Source organism: Littorina saxatilis, linkage group LG11, assembly GCF_037325665.1.
Source record: "Littorina saxatilis isolate snail1 linkage group LG11, US_GU_Lsax_2.0, whole genome shotgun sequence".
Classification (NCBI taxonomy): domain Eukaryota; kingdom Metazoa; phylum Mollusca; class Gastropoda; order Littorinimorpha; family Littorinidae; genus Littorina; species Littorina saxatilis.
The window spans coordinates 33,172,244-33,198,987 of NC_090255.1; the positions used below are offsets into that span (position 1 = coordinate 33,172,244).

Sequence of the window (26,744 nt, forward strand, 5' to 3'; positions counted from 1 at the left end):
AATCCTGACAGCAAGTGAGCACATCATCAACCCTCTTGAATTTTCGATGCAAATCTTCTTCACAGTCATGATGTTAGGGTAGATCCGGTTATGGCTTCAGACACCTCTTCTTATCACCAAATAAAATATGGCGCGCTACGTCTCCAAGCGTGGTGTTTTTCTGTTCAAAATTACCTTTGAAATACTTCTGATTGCGTCGGTAGTACAAATGCAAAGCGTAGTGATTCGACCAATCGTACCGACCCTCATAGAACAGTCCGGTAATGTTGTACAAGTTTGGTCGAAAGAATGTGTCAACGACGTGGATTTTATACTCCGGGTGCTTGTTATACAATACACGGGGCAAGGTTGTTGAAAAATAAGCCCACCAGGAGTTGGAGAACTTTTTATACCCAGCATACCAGGTGTTCAAAAACGTGTTGTTTGGCTCCGCCAAAAAGAGTCCGTTGCCAAACGCTGCATTACGTCTTTCCCAAGCCATCGTCACGTGATGCTTCATCAGATCGTCCATTGGCTGAAGTATCACCTCATCTGTATCCAAGTAGATGCCCCCAAATGCTGCAAAAAAGAACACCGAGATACTTACTGGGACAGCTGGATATACGCTCCTGATTCTACTACAGAGATAACGCATTAATTTTGTGGTACCAGAGCTATATTGCTCCATTCTAACTAATATACATGTGTTAAACTTAACAAAACAAACGCACAAGCAAACACTGAATAAGCAAAGATTGAGATGTCGTGAAAAACACTAGTCACTGTATTTCTGTGACCTAGGTTTATAAACACAAACAACCACGTACCAACCATCCACCATACCAGCAACGACATTCCACGCCCACTTTTTCGCTTGTACCATTACCCCTCCCCCACCCCTCCCCTTTACTCCAACCCAGCCACCTCTCCTACAAAAAAACCAAAAAAAAGACAGTTGTAATACTCATATGATAAAAAGAAAATCAATCAACCAATCAATATGAGGCTTATATTGCGCGTATTCTGTGGGTACAGTTCTAAGCGCAGGGATTTATTTTTAATTTTTTTAAAATTTTTATTTTATACAATTTATATCGCGCACATATTCAAGGCGCAGGGATTTATTTATGCCGTGTGAGATGGATTTTTTTACACAATACATCACGCATTCACATCGGCCAGCAGATCGCAGCCATTTCGGCACATATCCTACTTTTCACGGCTTATTATTCCAAGTCACACGGGTATTTTGGTGGACATTTTTATCTATGCCTATACACTTTTGCCAGGAAAGACCCTTTTGTCAATCGTGGGATCTTTAACGTGCACACCCCAATGTAGTGTACACGAAGGGACCTCGGTTTTTCGTCTCATCCGAAAGACTAGCACTTGAACCCACCACCTAGGTTAGGAAAGGGGGGAGAAAATTGCTAACGCCCTGACCCAGGGTCGAACTCGCAACCTCTCGCTTCCGAGCGCAAGTGCGTTACCACTCGGCCACCCAGTCCTATAGGGTCGATATGTCGGCAGTCTTTTGTTACTCTCTCCCTTTTGCATACAGCTGCTCATGGATTGTTGTCTTTCAACTCCAAATTTGTTTTTGAGAGCAGTGAAAATGTTTTTTTTTTATTAGGGTCGACAGAAAGTGTAGGGTCGGTCGCGTTACCCTAATCCAACATTTTCCGGGGCCTCGGCAACAACTTATAAATAAGAATATATCTCAAATTAAAGATGATCCCCAACGACTGTCTAGGGCATATGGAAACAAATCTTATACTGCAGACATTTTTATCTAAAACTCTTTTTGGTGCGCGAATCAGTGGTGTGTGTGTTTGTGTGTGTGTGTGTTTATTGGAATTGAAGCGCTTGGAGCTGTGAATTCGGGACATGCGCTATAGAAAAGTGATTTATCATTGTAATTATCCAAGCGGAGCGCGGGCGGAGCCCGCGCGTAGCGAGGTAGTTTTTTTTTTCATCTCCCAGCACTGAAAATTTTTTTGCCAAGTGGTGTCTGTCTGGACATTGTTCTAGAATTCATCTTTTAGCACAATATTAGCGACACTGTTTGGACAATTCTATTAAAATTAGGCGTACAAACTGATTTTGTTTCGGGGAATCCTCTCAGAGGATCAGAATTTTCATATAATATCATCGGAAGCTGTTACAACGGGAAAATGTGAAACTTTTGTCACTTTTTAACATGGAATTTCATCTTTGAGCGTTTCAAGCGGACTTTAATAAAATAGTTATTTGCGAATTAAGCAGCGGAAGACACTCACCGGTTCAACATGTGTATGGTCATTAAACCTCAAAACATTTCAGTAAGTGGTTTAGACAAACACCTCCGACATGTGAGGGTGACTGGTTTGTAGCTGAAGAGTTTTTTTCTAAAGTGTGTTCTAAATACAAATGACGTACTGGTAATGATGTAATGAGTTGTTCTAATCTTGTTCTTGGAACTCTTGCTGTTCCAAGCTTGTTCTTAGCAAGTCTTGGTGACGAGAACAAAGACTATCAATGAAATCTTTAGAAATAACCTCTGACAACGACGACGATGACGACGACGACGACGATAACAACAACAACAACAAATGACATCGACGACGACGACGACAACAACAACAACAACAACAACAACAACAACAACAACAACAACAACAACAATCACGACAACGAACATGACAACAACAACACCAACAACTACGACGACAACTACAACGACTGGGTTATGATGACATCACCAATGATTTAAAGGCCGTTAAAAAATCGTTAAATCCTATTTCTTCACTGATTCTTATGAAATTTTAAAGGTAGGTTTGTTGTCCCCAACTTATTTTCACTCCATACTTTTCCAGAAGAAAAACATAATTTTGGCAGTTAAAAACCGTTAAATTTCAATTCTTCACCGATATTTATGAAATTTTGTGGGTAGGTTCGTTGTCCCCAACTGATTTTCACTCTATACTTTTCCAGAAGAAAGACATAATTTTGGCAGTTAAAAAACGTTAAATTTCAATTCTTCACCTATCTTTATGAAATTTAGTGGGTGGGTCCGTTGTCCCAAACTGAATTTTAAGACATACTTTTCCAGACAAAAAAACTTATTTTTGGCAGTTAAAAACCGTTAAATCTCAATTCTTCATCGATATTTATGAAATTTTGTGGGTAGGTTCGTTGTCCCCAACTGATTTTCACTCCATACTTTTCCAGAAGAAAAACATAATTTTGGCAGTTAAAAACCGTTACATTTAAATTTTCACCTATCTTTATGAAATTTAGTGGGTGGGTCCGTTGTCCCAAACTGAATTTCAAGACAAACTATTCCAGTCAAAAAAACTTATTTTTGGCAGTTAAAAACCGTTAAGTCTCAATTCTACACCGATATTTATGACATTTTGTGGGTAGGTTTGTTGTCAGATTTGACATGATGGCAGAATTGAAAGTGTGAGATATCCTGATGTTTCACAATTTATGCTGCATAATTCAGCCCCATAGGCGCTTGAATTTTAGGTGGAGTTGGGGTTTTTTTCAGCCCAAACCAGTAACCCCCACATGGTTTTCATGTCCCTTTCTGAGAGACTTCAAGAAGTTTCAATTTGACGTCATGATTAGCCTGCCGCATTAGCAAGTATGAAAACACGTCATCGATGACACATTTTAAGACAGAGAGAGAGAGAGAGAGAGAGAGAGAGAGAGAGAGAGAGAGAGAGAGAGAGAGAGAGAGAGAGAGAGAGAGAGAGAGAATCATGTACACACAGATGGACGACTTCGCTTGGGGTATGTACTGCCCGGCAGTACACATCTACTTTATTATCCAAGCGGAGCGCGGGCGAAGCCCGCGCGTAGCGAGGTAGTTTTTTTTTTCATCTCCCAGCACTGAAAATTTTTTTGCCAAGTGGTGTCTGTCTGTGAACATTGTTATAGAATTCATCTTTTAGCACAATATTAGCGACACTGTTTGGACAATTCTATTAAAATTAGGCGTACACACTGATTTTGTTTCGGGGAATCCTCTCAGAGGATCAGAATTTTCATATAATATCATCGGAAGCTGTTACAACGGGAAAATGTGAAACTTTTGTCACTTTTTAACATGGAATTTCATCTTTGAGCGTTTCAAGCGGACTTTAATAAAATAGTTATTTGCGAATTAAGCAGCGGAAGACACTCACCGGTTCAACATGTGTATGGTCATTAAACCTCAAAACATTTCAGTAAGTGGTTTAGACAAACACCTCCGACATGTGAGGGTGACTGGTTTGTAGCTGAAGAGTTTTTTTCTAAAGTGTGTTCTAAATACAAATGACGTACTGGTAATGATGTAATGAGTTGTTCTAATCTTGTTCTTGGAACTCTTGCTGTTCCAAGCTTGTTCTTAGCAAGTCTTGGTGACGAGAACAAAGACTATCAATGAAATCTTTAGAAATAACCTCTGACAACGACGACGATGACGACGACGACGACGATAACAACAACAACAACAAATGACATCGACGACGACGACGACAACAACAAAAACAACAACAACAACAAAAACAACAACACGAGAACAACAACAATCACGACAACGAACATGACAACAACAACACCAACAACTACGACGACAACTACAACGACTGGGTTATGATGACATCACCAATGATTTAAAGGCCGTTAAAAAATCGTTAAATCCTATTTCTTCACTGATTCTTATGAAATTTTAAAGGTAGGTTTGTTGTCCCCAACTTATTTTCACTCCATACTTTTCCAGAAGAAAAACATAATTTTGGCAGTTAAAAACCGTTAAATTTCAATTCTTCACCGATATTTATGAAATTTTGTGGGTAGGTTCGTTGTCCCCAACTGATTTTCACTCTATACTTTTCCAGAAGAAAGACATAATTTTGGCAGTTAAAAAACGTTAAATTTCAATTCTTCACCTATCTTTATGAAATTTAGTGGGTGGGTCCGTTGTCCCAAACTGAATTTTAAGACATACTTTTCCAGACAAAAAACCTTATTTTTGGCAGTTAAAAACCGTTAAATCTCAATTCTTCATCGATATTTATGAAATTTTGTGGGTAGGTTCGTTGTCCCCAACTGATTTTCACTCCATACTTTTCCAGAAGAAAAACATAATTTTGGCAGTTAAAAACCGTTACATTTAAATTTTCACCTATCTTTATGAAATTTAGTGGGTGGGTCCGTTGTCCCAAACTAAATTTCGAGACAAACTATTCCAGTCAAAAAAACTTATTTTTGGCAGTTAAAAACCGTTAAGTCTCAATTCTACACCGATATTTATGACATTTTGTGGGTAGGTTTGTTGTCAGATTTGACATGATGGCAGAATTGAAAGTGTGAGATATCCTGATGTTTCACAATTTATGCTGCATAATTCAGCCCCATAGGCGCTTGAATTTTAGGTGGAGTTGGGTTTTTTTTCAGCCCAAACCAGTAACCCCCACATGGTTTTCATGTCCCTTTCTGAGAGACTTCAAGAAGTTTCAATTTGACGTCATGATTAGCCTGCCGCATTAGCAAGTATGAAAACACGTCATCGATGACACATTTTAAGACAGAGAGAGAGAGAGAGAGAGAGAGAGAGAGAGAGAGAGAGAGAGAGAGAGAGAGAGAGAGAGAGAGAGAGAGAGAGAGAGAGAGAGAGAATCATGTACACACAGATGGACGACTTCGCTTGGGGTATGTACTGCCCGGCAGTACACATCTACTTTATTATTATTATCCAAGCGGAGCGCGGGCGGAGCCCGCGCGTAGCGAGGTAGTTTTTTTTTTCATCTCCCAGCACTGAAATTTTTTTTGCCAAGTGGTGTCTGTCTGGACATTGTTCTAGAATTCATCTTTTAGCACAATATTAGCGACACTGTTTGGACAATTCTATTAAAATTAGGCGTACAAACTGATTTTGTTTCGGGGAATCCTCTCAGAGGATCAGAATTTTCATATAATATCATCGGAAGCTGTTACAACGGGAAAATGTGAAACTTTTGTCACTTTTTAACATGGAATTTCATCTTTGAGCGTTTCAAGCGGACTTTAATAAAATAGTTATTTGCGAATTAAGCAGCGGAAGACACTCACCGGTTCAACATGTGTATGGTCATTAAACCTCAAAACATTTCAGTAAGTGGTTTAGACAAACACCTCGGACATGTGAGGGTGACTGGTTTGTAGCTGAAGAGTTTTTTTCTAAAGTGTGTTCTAAATACAAATGACGTACTGGTAATGATGTAATGAGTTGTTCTAATCTTGTTCTTGGAACTCTTGCTGTTCCAAGCTTGTTCTTAGCAAGTCTTGGTGACGAGAACAAAGACTATCAATGAAATCTTTAGAAATAACCTCTGACAACGACGACGATGACGACGACGACGACGATAACAACAACAACAACAAATGACATCGACGACGACGACGACAACAACAACAACAACAACAACAACAACAACAACAACAACAATCACGACAACGAACATGACAACAACAACACCAACAACTACGACGACAACTACAACGACTGGGTTATGATGACATCACCAATGATTTAAAGGCCGTTAAAAAATCGTTAAATCCTATTTCTTCACTGATTCTTATGAAATTTTAAAGGTAGGTTTGTTGTCCCCAACTTATTTTCACTCCATACTTTTCCAGAAGAAAAACATAATTTTGGCAGTTAAAAACCGTTAAATTTCAATTCTTCACCGATATTTATGAAATTTTGTGGGTAGGTTCGTTGTCCCCAACTGATTTTCACTCTATACTTTTCCAGAAGAAAGACATAATTTTGGCAGTTAAAAAACGTTAAATTTCAATTCTTCACCTATCTTTATGAAATTTAGTGGGTGGGTCCGTTGTCCCAAACTGAATTTTAAGACATACTTTTCCAGACAAAAAAACTTATTTTTGGCAGTTAAAAACCGTTAAATCTCAATTCTTCATCGATATTTATGAAATTTTGTGGGTAGGTTCGTTGTCCCCAACTGATTTTCACTCCATACTTTTCCAGAAGAAAAACATAATTTTGGCAGTTAAAAACCGTTACATTTAAATTTTCACCTATCTTTATGAAATTTAGTGGGTGGGTCCGTTGTCCCAAACTGAATTTCAAGACAAACTATTCCAGTCAAAAAAACTTATTTTTGGCAGTTAAAAACCGTTAAGTCTCAATTCTACACCGATATTTATGACATTTTGTGGGTAGGTTTGTTGTCAGATTTGACATGATGGCAGAATTGAAAGTGTGAGATATCCTGATGTTTCACAATTTATGCTGCATAATTCAGCCCCATAGGCGCTTGAATTTTAGGTGGAGTTGGGTTTTTTTTTCAGCCCAAACCAGTAACCCCCACATGGTTTTCATGTCCCTTTCTGAGAGACTTCAAGAAGTTTCAATTTGACGTCATGATTAGCCTGCCGCATTAGCAAGTATGAAAACACGTCATCGATGACACATTTTAAGACAGAGAGAGAGAGAGAGAGAGAGAGAGAGAGAGAGAGAGAGAGAGAGAGAGAGAGAGAGAGAGAGAGAGAGAGAGAGAGAGAGAGAGAGAGAATCATGTACACACAGATGGACGACTTCGCTTGGGGTATGTACTGCCCGGCAGTACACATCTACTTTATTATCCAAGCGGAGCGCGGGCGAAGCCCGCGCGTAGCGAGGTAGTTTTTTTTTTCATCTCCCAGCACTGAAAATTTTTTTGCCAAGTGGTGTCTGTCTGTGAACATTGTTCTAGAATTCATCTTTTAGCACAATATTAGCGACACTGTTTGGACAATTCTATTAAAATTAGGCGTACAAACTGATTTTGTTTCGGGGAATCCTCTCAGAGGATCAGAATTTTCATATAATATCATCGGAAGCTGTTACAACGGGAAAATGTGAAACTTTTGTCACTTTTTAACATGGAATTTCATCTTTGAGCGTTTCAAGCGGACTTTAATAAAATAGTTATTTGCGAATTAAGCAGCGGAAGACACTCACCGGTTCAACATGTGTATGGTCATTAAACCTCAAAACATTTCAGTAAGTGGTTTAGACAAACACCTCCGACATGTGAGGGTGACTGGTTTGTAGCTGAAGAGTTTTTTTCTAAAGTGTGTTCTAAATACAAATGACGTACTGGTAATGATGTAATGAGTTGTTCTAATCTTGTTCTTGGAACTCTTGCTGTTCCAAGCTTGTTCTTAGCAAGTCTTGGTGACGAGAACAAAGACTATCAATGAAATCTTTAGAAATAACCTCTGACAACGACGACGATGACGACGACGACGACGATAACAACAACAACAACAAATGACATCGACGACGACGACGACAACAACAACAACAACAACAACAACAACAACAAAAACAACAACACGAGAACAACAACAATCACGACAACGAACATGACAACAACAACACCAACAACTACGACGACAACTACAACGACTGGGTTATGATGACATCACCAATGATTTAAAGGCCGTTAAAAAATCGTTAAATCCTATTTCTTCACTGATTCTTATGAAATTTTAAAGGTAGGTTTGTTGTCCCCAACTTATTTTCACTCCATACTTTTCCAGAAGAAAAACATAATTTTGGCAGTTAAAAACCGTTAAATTTCAATTCTTCACCGATATTTATGAAATTTTGTGGGTAGGTTCGTTGTCCCCAACTGATTTTCACTCTATACTTTTCCAGAAGAAAGACATAATTTTGGCAGTTAAAAAACGTTAAATTTCAATTCTTCACCTATCTTTATGAAATTTAGTAGGTGGGTCCGTTGTCCCAAACTGAATTTTAAGACATACTTTTCCAGACAAAAAAAACTTATTTTTGGCAGTTAAAAACCGTTAAATCTCAATTCTTCATCGATATTTATGAAATTTTGTGGGTAGGTTCGTTGTCCCCAACTGATTTTCACTCCATACTTTTCCAGAAGAAAAACATAATTTTGGCAGTTAAAAACCGTTACATTTAAATTTTCACCTATCTTTATGAAATTTAGTGGGTGGGTCCGTTGTCCCAAACTGAATTTCAAGACAAACTATTCCAGTCAAAAAAACTTATTTTTGGCAGTTAAAAACCGTTAAGTCTCAATTCTACACCGATATTTATGACATTTTGTGGGTAGGTTTGTTGTCAGATTTGACATGATGGCAGAATTGAAAGTGTGAGATATCCTGATGTTTCACAATTTATGCTGCATAATTCAGCCCCATAGGCGCTTGAATTTTAGGTGGAGTTGGGGTTTTTTTTCAGCCCAAACCAGTAACCCCCACATGGTTTTCATGTCCCTTTCTGAGAGACTTCAAGAAGTTTCAATTTGACGTCATGATTAGCCTGCCGCATTAGCAAGTATGAAAACACGTCATCGATGACACATTTTAAGACAGAGAGAGAGAGAGAGAGAGAGAGAGAGAGAGAGAGAGAGAGAGAATCATGTACACACAGATGGACGACTTCGCTTGGGGTATGTACTGCCCGGCAGTACACATCTACTTTATCCAAGCGGAGCGCGGGCGAAGCCCGCGCGTAGCGAGGTAGTTTTTTTTTTCATCTCCCAGCACTGAAAATTTTTTTGCCAAGTGGTGTCTGTCTGTGAACATTGTTCTAGAATTCATCTTTTAGCACAATATTAGCGACACTGTTTGGACAATTCTATTAAAATTAGGCGTACAAACTGATTTTGTTTCGGGGAATCCTCTCAGAGGATCAGAATTTTCATATAATATCATCGGAAGCTGTTACAACGGGAAAATGTGAAACTTTTGTCACTTTTTAACATGGAATTTCATCTTTGAGCGTTTCAAGCGGACTTTAATAAAATAGTTATTTGCGAATTAAGCAGCGGAAGACACTCACCGGTTCAACATGTGTATGGTCATTAAACCTCAAAACATTTCAGTAAGTGGTTTAGACAAACACCTCCGACATGTGAGGGTGACTGGTTTGTAGCTGAAGAGTTTTTTTCTAAAGTGTGTTCTAAATACAAATGACGTACTGGTAATGATGTAATGAGTTGTTCTAATCTTGTTCTTGGAACTCTTGCTGTTCCAAGCTTGTTCTTAGCAAGTCTTGGTGACGAGAACAAAGACTATCAATGAAATCTTTAGAAATAACCTCTGACAACGACGACGATGACGACGACGACGACGATAACAACAACAACAAATGACATCGACGACGACGACGACAACAACAACAACAACAACAACAACAACAACAACAACAACAACAACAACAACAACAAAAACAACAACACGAGAACAACAACAATCACGACAACGAACATGACAACAACAACACCAACAACTACGACGACAACTACAACGACTGGGTTATGATGACATCACCAATGATTTAAAGGCCGTTAAAAAATCGTTAAATCCTATTTCTTCACTGATTCTTATGAAATTTTAAAGGTAGGTTTGTTGTCCCCAACTTATTTTCACTCCATACTTTTCCAGAAGAAAAACATAATTTTGGCAGTTAAAAACCGTTAAATTTCAATTCTTCACCGATATTTATGAAATTTTGTGGGTAGGTTCGTTGTCCCCAACTGATTTTCACTCTATACTTTTCCAGAAGAAAGACATAATTTTGGCAGTTAAAAAACGTTAAATTTCAATTCTTCACCTATCTTTATGAAATTTAGTGGGTGGGTCCGTTGTCCCAAACTGAATTTTAAGACATACTTTTCCAGACAAAAAACCTTATTTTTGGCAGTTAAAAACCGTTAAATCTCAATTCTTCATCGATATTTATGAAATTTTGTGGGTAGGTTCGTTGTCCCCAACTGATTTTCACTCCATACTTTTCCAGAAGAAAAACATAATTTTGGCAGTTAAAAACCGTTACATTTAAATTTTCACCTATCTTTATGAAATTTAGTGGGTGGGTCCGTTGTCCCAAACTGAATTTCAAGACAAACTATTCCAGTCAAAAAAACTTATTTTTGGCAGTTAAAAACCGTTAAGTCTCAATTCTACACCGATATTTATGACATTTTGTGGGTAGGTTTGTTGTCAGATTTGACATGATGGCAGAATTGAAAGTGTGAGATATCCTGATGTTTCATAATTTATGCTGCATAATTCAGCCCCATAGGCGCTTGAATTTTAGGTGGAGTTGGGTTTTTTTTCAGCCCAAACCAGTAACCCCCACATGGTTTTCATGTCCCTTTCTGAGAGACTTCAAGAAGTTTCAATTTGACGTCATGATTAGCCTGCCGCATTAGCAAGTATGAAAACACGTCATCGATGACACATTTTAAGACAGAGAGAGAGAGAGAGAGAGAGAGAGAGAGAGAGAGAGAGAGAGAGAGAGAGAGAGAGAGAGAGAGAGAGAGAGAGAGAGAGAGAGAGAATCATGTACACACAGATGGACGACTTCGCTTGGGGTATGTACTGCCCGGCAGTACACATCTACTTTATTATTATTATCCAAGCGGAGCGCGGGCGGAGCCCGCGCGTAGCGAGGTAGTTTTTTTTTTCATCTCCCAGCACTGAAAATTTTTTTGCCAAGTGGTGTCTGTCTGGACATTGTTCTAGAATTCATCTTTTAGCACAATATTAGCGACACTGTTTGGACAATTCTATTAAAATTAGGCGTACAAACTGATTTTGTTTCGGGGAATCCTCTCAGAGGATCAGAATTTTCATATAATATCATCGGAAGCTGTTACAACGGGAAAATGTGAAACTTTTGTCACTTTTTAACATGGAATTTCATCTTTGAGCGTTTCAAGCGGACTTTAATAAAATAGTTATTTGCGAATTAAGCAGCGGAAGACACTCACCGGTTCAACATGTGTATGGTCATTAAACCTCAAAACATTTCAGTAAGTGGTTTAGACAAACACCTCGGACATGTGAGGGTGACTGGTTTGTAGCTGAAGAGTTTTTTTCTAAAGTGTGTTCTAAATACAAATGACGTACTGGTAATGATGTAATGAGTTGTTCTAATCTTGTTCTTGGAACTCTTGCTGTTCCAAGCTTGTTCTTAGCAAGTCTTGGTGACGAGAACAAAGACTATCAATGAAATCTTTAGAAATAACCTCTGACAACGACGACGATGACGACGACGACGACGATAACAACAACAACAACAAATGACATCGACGACGACGACGACAACAACAACAACAACAACAACAACAACAACAACAACAACAACACGAGAACAACAACAATCACGACAACGAACATGACAACAACACCAACAACTACGACGACAACTACAACGACTGGGTTATGATGACATCACCAATGATTTAAAGGCCGTTAAAAAATCGTTAAATCCTATTTCTTCACTGATTCTTATGAAATTTTAAAGGTAGGTTTGTTGTCCCCAACTTATTTTCACTCCATACTTTTCCAGAAGAAAAACATAATTTTGGCAGTTAAAAACCGTTAAATTTCAATTCTTCACCGATATTTATGAAATTTTGTGGGTAGGTTCGTTGTCCCCAACTGATTTTCACTCTATACTTTTCCAGAAGAAAGACATAATTTTGGCAGTTAAAAAACGTTAAATTTCAATTCTTCACCTATCTTTATGAAATTTAGTGGGTGGGTCCGTTGTCCCAAACTGAATTTTAAGACATACTTTTCCAGACAAAAAACCTTATTTTTGGCAGTTAAAAGCCGTTAAATCTCAATTCTTCATCGATATTTATGAAATTTTGTGGGTAGGTTCGTTGTCCCCAACTGATTTTCACTCCATACTTTTCCAGAAGAAAAACATAATTTTGGCAGTTAAAAACCGTTACATTTAAATTTTCACCTATCTTTATGAAATTTAGTGGGTGGGTCCGTTGTCCCAAACTGAATTTCAAGACAAACTATTCCAGTCAAAAAAACTTATTTTTGGCAGTTAAAAACCGTTAAGTCTCAATTCTACACCGATATTTATGACATTTTGTGGGTAGGTTTGTTGTCAGATTTGACATGATGGCAGAATTGAAAGTGTGAGATATCCTGATGTTTCACAATTTATGCTGCATAATTCAGCCCCATAGGCGCTTGAATTTTAGGTGGAGTTGGGTTTTTTTCCAGCCCAAACCAGTAACCCCCACATGGTTTTCATGTCCCTTTCTGAGAGACTTCAAGAAGTTTCAATTTGACGTCATGATTAGCCTGCCGCATTAGCAAGTATGAAAACACGTCATCGATGACACATTTTAAGACAGAGAGAGAGAGAGAGAGAGAGAGAGAGAGAGAGAGAGAGAGAGAGAGAGAGAGAGAGAGAGAGAGAGAGAGAGAGAGAGAGAGAGAGAGAGAGAATCATGTACACACAGATGGACGACTTCGCTTGGGGTATGTACTGCCCGGCAGTACACATCTACTTTATCCAAGCGGAGCGCGGGCGAAGCCCGCGCGTAGCGAGGTAGTTTTTTTTTTTCATCTCCCAGCACTGAAAATTTTTTTGCCAAGTGGTGTCTGTCTGTGAACATTGTTCTAGAATTCATCTTTTAGCACAATATTAGCGACACTGTTTGGACAATTCTATTAAAATTAGGCGTACAAACTGATTTTGTTTCGGGGAATCCTCTCAGAGGATCAGAATTTTCATATAATATCATCGGAAGCTGTTACAACGGGAAAATGTGAAACTTTTGTCACTTTTTAACATGGAATTTCATCTTTGAGCGTTTCAAGCGGACTTTAATAAAATAGTTATTTGCGAATTAAGCAGCGGAAGACACTCACCGGTTCAACATGTGTATGGTCATTAAACCTCAAAACATTTCAGTAAGTGGTTTAGACAAACACCTCCGACATGTGAGGGTGACTGGTTTGTAGCTGAAGAGTTTTTTTCTAAAGTGTGTTCTAAATACAAATGACGTACTGGTAATGATGTAATGAGTTGTTCTAATCTTGTTCTTGGAACTCTTGCTGTTCCAAGCTTGTTCTTAGCAAATCTTGGTGACGAGAACAAAGACTATCAATGAAATCTTTAGAAATAACCTCTGACAACGACGACGATGACGACGACGACGACGATAACAACAACAACAACAAATGACATCGACGACGACGACGACAACAACAACAACAACAACAACAACAACAAAAACAACAACACGAGAACAACAACAATCACGACAACGAACATGACAACAACAACACCAACAACTACGACGACAACTACAACGACTGGGTTATGATGACATCACCAATGATTTAAAGGCCGTTAAAAAATCGTTAAATCCTATTTCTTCACTGATTCTTATGAAATTTTAAAGGTAGGTTTGTTGTCCCCAACTTATTTTCACTCCATACTTTTCCAGAAGAAAAACATAATTTTGGCAGTTAAAAACCGTTAAATTTCAATTCTTCACCGATATTTATGAAATTTTGTGGGTAGGTTCGTTGTCCCCAACTGATTTTCACTCTATACTTTTCCAGAAGAAAGACATAATTTTGGCAGTTAAAAAACGTTAAATTTCAATTCTTCACCTATCTTTATGAAATTTAGTGGGTGGGTCCGTTGTCCCAAACTGAATTTTAAGACATACTTTTCCAGACAAAAAAACTTATTTTTGGCAGTTAAAAACCGTTAAATCTCAATTCTTCATCGATATTTATGAAATTTTGTGGGTAGGTTCGTTGTCCCCAACTGATTTTCACTCCATACTTTTCCAGAAGAAAAACATAATTTTGGCAGTTAAAAACCGTTACATTTAAATGTTCACCTATCTTTATGAAATTTAGTGGGTGGGTCCGTTGTCCCAAACTGAATTTCAAGACAAACTATTCCAGTCAAAAAAACTTATTTTTGGCAGTTAAAAACCGTTAAGTCTCAATTCTACACCGATATTTATGACATTTTGTGGGTAGGTTTGTTGTCAGATTTGACATGATGGCAGAATTGAAAGTGTGAGATATCCTGATGTTTCACAATTTATGCTGCATAATTCAGCCCCATAGGCGCTTGAATTTTAGGTGGAGTTGGGTTTTTTTCAGCCCAAACCAGTAACCCCCACATGGTTTTCATGTCCCTTTCTGAGAGACTTCAAGAAGTTTCAATTTGACGTCATGATTAGCCTGCCGCATTAGCAAGTATGAAAACACGTCATCGATGACACATTTTAAGACAGAGAGAGAGAGAGAGAGAGAGAGAGAGAGAGAGAGAGAGAGAGAGAGAGAGAGAATCATGTACACACAGATGGACGACTTCGCTTGGGGTATGTACTGCCCGGCAGTACACATCTACTTTATTATTATTATCCTAGCGGAGCGCGGGCGGAGCCCGCGCGTAGCGAGGTAGTTTTTTTTTTCATCTCCCAGCACTGAAAATTTTTTTGCCAAGTGGTGTCTGTCTGGACATTGTTCTAGAATTCATCTTTTAGCACAATATTAGCGACACTGTTTGGACAATTCTATTAAAATTAGGCGTACAAACTGATTTTGTTTCGGGGAATCCTCTCAGAGGATCAGAATTTTCATATAATATCATCGGAAGCTGTTACAACGGGAAAATGTGAAACTTTTGTCACTTTTTAACATGGAATTTCATCTTTGAGCGTTTCAAGCGGACTTTAATAAAATAGTTATTTGCGAATTAAGCAGCGGAAGACACTCACCGGTTCAACATGTGTATGGTCATTAAACCTCAAAACATTTCAGTAAGTGGTTTAGACAAACACCTCGGACATGTGAGGGTGACTGGTTTGTAGCTGAAGAGTTTTTTTCTAAAGTGTGTTCTAAATACAAATGACGTACTGGTAATGATGTAATGAGTTGTTCTAATCTTGTTCTTGGAACTCTTGCTGTTCCAAGCTTGTTCTTAGCAAGTCTTGGTGACGAGAACAAAGACTATCAATGAAATCTTTAGAAATAACCTCTGACAACGACGACGATGACGACGACGACGACGATAACAACAACAACAACAAATGACATCGACGACGACGACAACAACAACAACAACAACAACAACAACAACAACAACACGAGAACAACAACAATCACGACAACGAACATGACAACAACACCAACAACTACGACGACAACTACAACGACTGGGTTATGATGACATCACCAATGATTTAAAGGCCGTTAAAAAATCGTTAAATCCTATTTCTTCACTGATTCTTATGAAATTTTAAAGGTAGGTTTGTTGTCCCCAACTTATTTTCACTCCATACTTTTCCAGAAGAAAAACATAATTTTGGCAGTTAAAAACCGTTAAATTTCAATTCTTCACCGATATTTATGAAATTTTGTGGGTAGGTTCGTTGTCCCCAACTGATTTTCACTCTATACTTTTCCAGAAGAAAGACATAATTTTGGCAGTTAAAAAACGTTAAATTTCAATTCTTCACCTATCTTTATGAAATTTAGTGGGTGGGTCCGTTGTCCCAAACTGAATTTTAAGACATACTTTTCCAGACAAAAAACCTTATTTTTGGCAGTTAAAAGCCGTTAAATCTCAATTCTTCATCGATATTTATGAAATTTTGTGGGTAGGTTCGTTGTCCCCAACTGATTTTCACTCCATACTTTTCCAGAAGAAAAACATAATTTTGGCAGTTAAAAACCGTTACATTTAAATTTTCACCTATCTTTATGAAATTTAGTGGGTGGGTCCGTTGTCCCAAACTGAATTTCAAGACAAACTATTCCAGTCAAAAAAACTTATTTTTGGCAGTTAAAAACCGTTAAGTCTCAATTCTACACCGATATTTATGACATTTTGTGGGTAGGTTTGTTGTCAGATTTGACATGATGGCAGAATTGAAAGTGTGAGATATCCTGATGTTTCACAATTTATGCTGCATAATTCAGCCCCATAGGCGCTTGAATTTTAGGTGGAGTTGGGTTTTTTTCCAGCCCAAACCAGTAACCCCCACATGGTTTTCATGTCCCTTTCTGAGAGACTTCAAGAAGTTTCAATTTGACGTCATGATTAGCCTGCCGCATTAGCAAGTATGAAAACACGTCATCGATGACACATTTTAAGACAGAGAGAGAGAGAGAGAGAGAGAGAGAGAGAGAGAGAGAGAGAGAGAGAGAGAGAGAGAGAGAGAGAGAGAGAGAGAGAGAGAGAGAGAGAGAGAGAGAGAGAATCATGTACACACAGATGGACGACTTCGCTTGGGGTATGTACTGCCCGGCAGTACACATCTACTTTATCCAAGCGGAGCGCGGGCGAAGCCCGCGCGTAGCGAGGTAGTTTTTTTTTTCATCTCCCAGCACTGAAAATTTTTTTGCCAAGTGGTGTCTGTCTGTGAACATTGTTCTAGAATTCATCTTTTAGCACAATATTAGCGACACTGTTTGGACAATTCTATTAAAATTAGGCGTACAAACTGATTTTGTTTCGGGGAATCCTCTCAGAGGATCAGAATTTTCATATAATATCATCGGAAGCTGTTACAACGGGAAAATGTGAAACTTTTGTCACTTTTTAACATGGAATTTCATCTTTGAGCGTTTCAAGCGGACTTTAATAAAATAGTTATTTGCGAATTAAGCAGCGGAAGACACTCACCGGTTCAACATGTGTATGGTCATTAAACCTCAAAACATTTCAGTAAGTGGTTTAGACAAACACCTCCGACATGTGAGGGTGACTGGTTTGTAGCTGAAGAGTTTTTTTCTAAAGTGTGTTCTAAATACAAATGACGTACTGGTAATGATGTAATGAGTTGTTCTAATCTTGTTCTTGGAACTCTTGCTGTTCCAAGCTTGTTCTTAGCAAATCTTGGTGACGAGAACAAAGACTATCAATGAAATCTTTAGAAATAACCTCTGACAACGACGACGATGACGACGACGACGACGATAACAACAACAACAACAAATGACATCGACGACGACGACGACAACAACAACAACAACAACAACAACAAAAACAACAACACGAGAACAACAACAATCACGACAACGAACATGACAACAACAACACCAACAACTACGACGACAACTACAACGACTGGGTTATGATGACATCACCAATGATTTAAAGGCCGTTAAAAAATCGTTAAATCCTATTTCTTCACTGATTCTTATGAAATTTTAAAGGTAGGTTTGTTGTCCCCAACTTATTTTCACTCCATACTTTTCCAGAAGAAAAACATAATTTTGGCAGTTAAAAACCGTTAAATTTCAATTCTTCACCGATATTTATGAAATTTTGTGGGTAGGTTCGTTGTCCCCAACTGATTTTCACTCTATACTTTTCCAGAAGAAAGACATAATTTTGGCAGTTAAAAAACGTTAAATTTCAATTCTTCACCTATCTTTATGAAATTTAGTGGGTGGGTCCGTTGTCCCAAACTGAATTTTAAGACATACTTTTCCAGACAAAAAAACTTATTTTTGGCAGTTAAAAACCGTTAAATCTCAATTCTTCATCGATATTTATGAAATTTTGTGGGTAGGTTCGTTGTCCCCAACTGATTTTCACTCCATACTTTTCCAGAAGAAAAACATAATTTTGGCAGTTAAAAACCGTTACATTTAAATGTTCACCTATCTTTATGAAATTTAGTGGGTGGGTCCGTTGTCCCAAACTGAATTTCAAGACAAACTATTCCAGTCAAAAAAACTTATTTTTGGCAGTTAAAAACCGTTAAGTCTCAATTCTACACCGATATTTATGACATTTTGTGGGTAGGTTTGTTGTCAGATTTGACATGATGGCAGAATTGAAAGTGTGAGATATCCTGATGTTTCACAATTTATGCTGCATAATTCAGCCCCATAGGCGCTTGAATTTTAGGTGGAGTTGGGTTTTTTTCAGCCCAAACCAGTAACCCCCACATGGTTTTCATGTCCCTTTCTGAGAGACTTCAAGAAGTTTCAATTTGACGTCATGATTAGCCTGCCGCATTAGCAAGTATGAAAACACGTCATCGATGACACATTTTAAGACAGAGAGAGAGAGAGAGAGAGAGAGAGAGAGAGAGAGAGAGAGAGAGAGAGAGAGAGAGAGAATCATGTACACACAGATGGACGACTTCGCTTGGGGTATGTACTGCCCGGCAGTACACATCTACTTAATTATTATTATCCAAGCGGAGCGCGGGCGGAGCCCGCGCGTAGCGAGGTAGTTTTTTTTTTCATCTCCCAGCACTGAAATTTTTTTGCCAAGTGGTGTCTGTCTGGACATTGTTCTAGAATTCATCTTTTAGCACAATATTAGCGACACTGTTTGGACAATTCTATTAAAATTAGGCGTACAAACTGATTTTGTTTCGGGGAATCCTCTCAGAGGATCAGAATTTTCATATAATATCATCGGAAGCTGTTACAACGGGAAAATGTGAAACTTTTGTCACTTTTTAACATGGAATTTCATCTTTGAGCGTTTCAAGCGGACTTTAATAAAATAGTTATTTGCGAATTAAGCAGCGGAAGACACTCACCGGTTCAACATGTGTATGGTCATTAAACCTCAAAACATTTCAGTAAGTGGTTTAGACAAACACCTCCGACATGTGAGGGTGACTGGTTTGTAGCTGAAGAGTTTTTTTCTAAAGTGTGTTCTAAATACAAATGACGTACTGGTAATGATGTAATGAGTTGTTCTAATCTTGTTCTTGGAACTCTTGCTGTTCCAAGCTTGTTCTTAGCAAGTCTTGGTGACGAGAACAAAGACTATCAATGAAATCTTTAGAAATAACCTCTGACAACGACGACGATGACGACGACGACGACGATAACAACAACAACAACAAATGACATCGACGACGACGATGACAACAACAACAACAACAACAACAACAAAAACAACAACACGAGAACAACAACAATCACGACAACGAACATGACAACAACAACACCAACAACTACGACGACAACTACAACGACTGGGTTATGATGACATCACCAATGATTTAAAGGCCGTTAAAAAATCGTTAAATCCTATTTCTTCACTGATTCTTATGAAATTTTAAAGGTAGGTTTGTTGTCCCCAACTTATTTTCACTCCATACTTTTCCAGAAGAAAAACATAATTTTGGCAGTTAAAAACCGTTAAATTTCAATTCTTCACCGATATTTATGAAATTTTGTGGGTAGGTTCGTTGTCCCCAACTGATTTTCACTCTATACTTTTCCAGAAGAAAGACATAATTTTGGCAGTTAAAAAACGTTAAATTTCAATTCTTCACCTATCTTTATGAAATTTAGTGGGTGGGTCCGTTGTCCCAAACTGAATTTTAAGACATACTTTTCCAGACAAAAAAACTTATTTTTGGCAGTTAAAAACCGTTAAATCTCAATTCTTCATCGATATTTATGAAATTTTGTGGGTAGGTTCGTTGTCCCCAACTGATTTTCACTCCATACTTTTCCAGAAGAAAAACATAATTTTGGCAGTTAAAAACCGTTACATTTAAATTTTCACCTATCTTTATGAAATTTAGTGGGTGGGTCCGTTGTCCCAAACTGAATTTCAAGACAAACTATTCCAGTCAAAAAAACTTATTTTTGGCAGTTAAAAACCGTTAAGTCTCAATTCTACACCGATATTTATGACATTTTGTGGGTAGGTTTGTTGTCAGATTTGACATGATGGCAGAATTGAAAGTGTGAGATATCCTGATGTTTCACAATTTATGCTGCATAATTCAGCCCCATAGGCGCTTGAATTTTAGGTGGAGTTGGGTTTTTTTCCAGCCCAAACCAGTAACCCCCACATGGTTTTCATGTCCCTTTCTGAGAGACTTCAAGAAGTTTCAATTTGACGTCATGATTAGCCTGCCGCATTAGCAAGTATGAAAACACGTCATCGATGACACATTTTAAGACAGAGAGAGAGAGAGAGAGAGAGAGAGAGAGAGAGAGAGAGAGAGAGAGAGAGAGAGAGAGAGAGAGAATCATGTACACACAGATGGACGACTTCGCTTGGGGTATGTACTGCCCGGCAGTACACATCTACTTTATTATCCAAGCGGAGCGCGGGCGAAGCCCGCGCGTAGCGAGGTAGTTTTTTTTTTCATCTCCCAGCACTGAAAATTTTTTTGCCAAGTGGTGTCTGTCTGTGAACATTGTTCTAGAATTCATCTTTTAGCACAATATTAGCGACACTGTTTGGACAATTCTATTAAAATTAGGCGTACAAACTGATTTTGTTTCGGGGAATCCTCTCAGAGGATCAGAATTTTCATATAATATCATCGGAAGCTGTTACAACGGGAAAATGTGAAACTTTTGTCACTTTTTAACATGGAATTTCATCTTTGAGCGTTTCAAGCGGACTTTAATAAAATAGTTATTTGCGAATTAAGCAGCGGAAGACACTCACCGGTTCAACATGTGTATGGTCATTAAACCTCAAAACATTTCAGTAAGTGGTTTAGACAAACACCTCCGACATGTGAGGGTGACTGGTTTGTAGCTGAAGAGTTTTTTTCTAAAGTGTGTTCTAAATACAAATGACGTACTGGTAATGATGTAATGAGTTGTTCTAATCTTGTTCTTGGAACTCTTGCTGTTCCAAGCTTGTTCTTAGCAAGTCTTGGTGACGAGAACAAAGACTATCAATGAAATCTTTAGAAATAACCTCTGACAACGACGACGATGACGACGACGACGACGATAACAACAACAACAACAAATGACATCGACGACGACGACGACAACAACAACAACAACAACAACAACAACAACAACAACAACAAAAACAACAACACGAGAACAACAACAATCACGACAACGAACATGACAACAACAACACCAACAACTACGACGACAACTACAACGACTGGGTTATGATGACATCACCAATGATTTAAAGGCCGTTAAAAAATCGTTAAATCCTATTTCTTCACTGATTCTTATGAAATTTTAAAGGTAGGTTTGTTGTCCCCAACTTATTTTCACTCCATACTTTTCCAGAAGAAAAACATAATTTTGGCAGTTAAAAACCGTTAAATTTCAATTCTTCACCGATATTTATGAAATTTTGTGGGTAGGTTCGTTGTCCCCAACTGATTTTCACTCTATACTTTTCCAGAAGAAAGACATAATTTTGGCAGTTAAAAAACGTTAAATTTCAATTCTTCACCTATCTTTATGAAATTTAGTGGGTGGGTCCGTTGTCCCAAACTGAATTTTAAGACATACTTTTCCAGACAAAAAAACTTATTTTTGGCAGTTAAAAACCGTTAAATCTCAATTCTTCATCGATATTTATGAAATTTTGTGGGTAGGTTCGTTGTCCCCAACTGATTTTCACTCCATACTTTTCCAGAAGAAAAACATAATTTTGGCAGTTAAAAACCGTTACATTTAAATTTTCACCTATCTTTATGAAATTTAGTGGGTGGGTCCGTTGTCCCAAACTGAATTTCAAGACAAACTATTCCAGTCAAAAAAACTTATTTTTGGCAGTTAAAAACCGTTAAGTCTCAATTCTACACCGATATTTATGACATTTTGTGGGTAGGTTTGTTGTCAGATTTGACATGATGGCAGAATTGAAAGTGTGAGATATCCTGATGTTTCACAATTTATGCTGCATAATTCAGCCCCATAGGCGCTTGAATTTTAGGTGGAGTTGGGGTTTTTTTCAGCCCAAACCAGTAACCCCCACATGGTTTTCATGTCCCTTTCTGAGAGACTTCAAGAAGTTTCAATTTGACGTCATGATTAGCCTGCCGCATTAGCAAGTATGAAAACACGTCATCGATGACACATTTTAAGACAGAGAGAGAGAGAGAGAGAGAGAGAGAGAGAGAGAGAGAGAGAATCATGTACACACAGATGGACGACTTCGCTTGGGGTATGTACTGCCCGGCAGTACACATCTACTTTATTATTATTATCCAAGCGGAGCGCGGGCGGAGCCCGCGCGTAGCGAGGTAGTTTTTTTTTTCATCTCCCAGCACTGAAAATTTTTTTGCCAAGTGGTGTCTGTCTGGACATTGTTCTAGAATTCATCTTTTAGCACAATATTAGCGACACTGTTTGGACAATTCTATTAAAATTAGGCGTACAAACTGATTTTGTTTCGGGGAATCCTCTCAGAGGATCAGAATTTTCATATAATATCATCGGAAGCTGTTACAACGGGAAAATGTGAAACTTTTGTCACTTTTTAACATGGAATTTCATCTTTGAGCGTTTCAAGCGGACTTTAATAAAATAGTTATTTGCGAATTAAGCAGCGGAAGACACTCACCGGTTCAACATGTGTATGGTCATTAAACCTCAAAACATTTCAGTAAGTGGTTTAGACAAACACCTCGGACATGTGAGGGTGACTGGTTTGTAGCTGAAGAGTTTTTTTCTAAAGTGTGTTCTAAATACAAATGACGTACTGGTAATGATGTAATGAGTTGTTCTAATCTTGTTCTTGGAACTCTTGCTGTTCCAAGCTTGTTCTTAGCAAGTCTTGGTGACGAGAACAAAGACTATCAATGAAATCTTTAGAAATAACCTCTGACAACGACGACGATGACGACGACGACGACGATAACAACAACAACAACAAATGACATCGACGACGACGACGACAACAACAACAACAACAACAACAACAACAACAACAAAAACAACAACACGAGAACAACAACAATCACGACAACGAACATGACAACAACAACACCAACAACTACGACGACAACTACAACGACTGGGTTATGATGACATCACCAATGATTTAAAGGCCGTTAAAAAATCGTTAAATCCTCTTTCTTCACTGATTCTTATGAAATTTTAAAGGTAGGTTTGTTGTCCCCAACTTATTTTCACTCCATACTTTTCCAGAAGAAAAACATAATTTTGGCAGTTAAAAACCGTTAAATTTCAATTCTTCACCGATATTTATGAAATTTTGTGGGTAGGTTCGTTGTCCCCAACTGATTTTCACTCTATACTTTTCCAGAAGAAAGACATAATTTTGGCAGTTAAAAAACGTTAAATTTCAATTCTTCACCTATCTTTATGAAATTTAGTGGGTGGGTCCGTTGTCCCAAACTGAATTTTAAGACATACTTTTCCAGACAAAAAACCTTATTTTTGGCAGTTAAAAACCGTTAAATCTCAATTCTTCATCGATATTTATGAAATTTTGTGGGTAGGTTCGTTGTCCCCAACTGATTTTCACTCCATACTTTTCCAGAAGAAAAACATAATTTTGGCAGTTAAAAACCGTTACATTTAAATTTTCACCTATCTTTATGAAATTTAGTGGGTGGGTCCGTTGTCCCAAACTGAATTTCAAGACAAACTATTCCAGTCAAAAAAACTTATTTTTGGCAGTTAAAAACCGTTAAGTCTCAATTCTACACCGATATTTATGACATTTTGTGGGTAGGTTTGTTGTCAGATTTGACATGATGGCAGAATTGAAAGTGTGAGATATCCTGATGTTTAACAATTTATGCTGCATAATTCAGCCCCATAGGCGCTTGAATTTTAGGTGGAGTTGGGTTTTTTTTCAGCCCAAACCAGTAACCCCCACATGGTTTTCATGTCCCTTTCTGAGAGACTTCAAGAAGTTTCAATTTGACGTCATGATTAGCCTGCCGCATTAGCAAGTATGAAAACACGTCATCGATGACACATTTTAAGACAGAGAGAGAGAGAGAGAGAGAGAGAGAGAGAGAGAGAGAGAGAGAGAGAGAGAGAGAGAGAGAGAGAATCATGTACACACAGATGGACGACTTCGCTTGGGGTATGTACTGCCCGGCAGTACACATCTACTTTATTATTATTATTATTATTATTATTATTATTATTATACCTCTCATGGCTTCCAATCTCGCCACGTCCGACTTGTGTTCGATCCTCTCTATCACGTGACCAAATATGGCTACCGGGGCTGTTCGGTTCACGTGCACCAGTCGTGACGTCAGCTGCAGCAGCGCCTCCCAGTGTTTACCGTAAGGGAGATGATCGGCATGAAAGAGAAGAAGACAAGGCTGGAGGAAGCGGATGACGCTGACGAGACCCAGAAACGTGTAGATGGGCAATTCTCTCCCTTGTTTCCCTATTTGGAGAGATAGATGGATGGATTATTTATTCAAAGCCCCACTCGAAGATGTTCTGTTTTCGATCTGTACGCTTTTATGTAAGTTCTGTTTTATTGTCAGACTTTTTATGTGTAACTATGTGTCTATTACTTATCTTATGTATTTTCATCTTTTTAAAAACAATTTTTGTAGATTAACTGTTACGGTTATCTATGAATTTTTTTAATTTAAATTTTTTTAATATATTTTTTTAATATAAATGCTTGCATGTTATTTCTTACGAGGAAACTTTTTATTTGTAAAATGTTGAATTTTAATGTCTAATGTAAAGCGCCATGAGACTGCCATTTGGCGGTGAACAGCGCTATAAAAGAATGTTTTTTATTATTATTATTATTACGAAGGGATGTGAACACAAGCAGAACATCACAAAAGCAACCTTAACAAGCGTTTATCACCAAATAATGCCGGTTACCTGACTAAAGATATATTTACTTACAAGACAACTAGACTGCATAGTAATTTGACAGATGCCGGATCAATAGATCAATAGAGAGAAAGTTGGATTGGACATTGCCTTTGGAAACAAGGAAAAAGGGAAACCTCTTAAAAGATGAAGAAGAAGAAGAAGAGGAAGAAGAAGAAGAAGAAGAAGAAGAAGAAGAAGTAGAAGAGGACTCGCCCGACGGGGAGAACTGCACATAATGCACGACTCTAGGAACCGGGCGACCGGTCTGGGAGCAGCGTTGACTGCGCACCGCTCGCAACAAGCAGGAATCGTTGAACGCAACAGCGACCGGTGGCGTGCCAAATTTGACCCTCTCCTCCACGATGTCCACGGACGATTTGTTACAACGCAGAACCGCCCTGAACCAGTGTGTGCAAGGCGTCTTTGAGGTCCTCCAGTTACAGTGAAGAAGTTGCTGCTGGTGTGGGAATTTCTCTGGAACTGGTTGGCAGTTGTCTTGCGCAGAAGTAGGTTTAGGTGTCGTAGTAGTGGTGGTTGTGGTGGTTGTGGTGGTGGTGGTGGTGTCAATGCTGGTTGTTCTCCTTACGGAAGTTTCTTGGAGCACAGGAATTGTCAATTTCGATGCTGGAGAAGAGTAAAATTCATTTACAAGAATTAAGGAAAAATAAAAGTGTGTGTGTGTGTGTGTGTGTGTGTGTGTGTGTGTGTGTGTGTGTGTGTGTGTGTGTGTGTGTGTGTGTGTGTGTGTGTGTGTGTGTGTGTGTGTGTGTGTGTGTGTGTGTTTGAGAGAGAGAGAGAGCAAACGAGAGAGGAACAGAGAGACAGAGCGACACACACACACACACACACACACACACACACACACACACACACACACACACACACACACACCGTCAGACAGACATTCATTATTTAAGAAAGAATCCAAATACCTAGCAGTTGATTGGCAGGGGTGGGACACCGTCCGAGACGAAACGACAGGAGCAAGAAGAAATTGACGATGCAGAACGCACTGAGGCATAGCAGCCAACATTTGATGGAGCGTGACCATTTAGAAGAGAACATCATGCTTGAGGAGCCTCGATCTGTTAGAAGCCCTGCAAAGACAAAAGAGATCATTGGAAAAAAAAAGTTTGTTGACCGAAACATGACCCACCCACTGAAATATAACCATGCTACCAGTAGTTGATGGAGCGTGACCATTTCGAGGAGAATCATGTCCAAAAAGGTACGGAAATAATGCCTGCCAAGGAAAGAGATTGTTAAACCACAACGACAACCACCACCACCACCACCAACAACAACAGCAGCAGCGACAACAACAGCAGCATCAACAATCAACCAACCTACCAACCAACCAACCAGCCGAACACTCAAGCAAA

The 26,744-nt window shown here is 38.5% G+C and overlaps 2 protein-coding genes across 2 annotated transcripts in view; both read right to left on the minus strand.

Annotated features, from left to right (window-relative positions):
- The window catches only part of LOC138980290 (tetratricopeptide repeat protein 38-like), a 203,106-nt gene that overhangs the window by 34,159 nt on the left and 142,203 nt on the right, over positions 1-26,744 (minus strand). The window lies entirely within an intron of this gene.
- The window catches only part of LOC138980275 (uncharacterized), a 32,260-nt gene that overhangs the window by 1,658 nt on the left and 3,858 nt on the right, over positions 1-26,744 (minus strand). The window contains exons 2-5 of the mRNA XM_070353125.1: positions 26,295-26,459; positions 25,576-25,986; positions 24,665-24,910; positions 1-558 (exon numbers count right to left, since the gene is read on the minus strand). The exon at positions 1-558 is cut by the window's left edge and continues 1,658 nt beyond it. Of these exons, the coding sequence (XP_070209226.1) occupies positions 89-558; positions 24,665-24,910; positions 25,576-25,986; positions 26,295-26,430 (1,263 nt within the window). The 5' untranslated portion in view covers positions 26,431-26,459 and the 3' untranslated portion in view covers positions 1-88. The remainder of the gene's footprint in view (positions 559-24,664; positions 24,911-25,575; positions 25,987-26,294; positions 26,460-26,744) is intronic.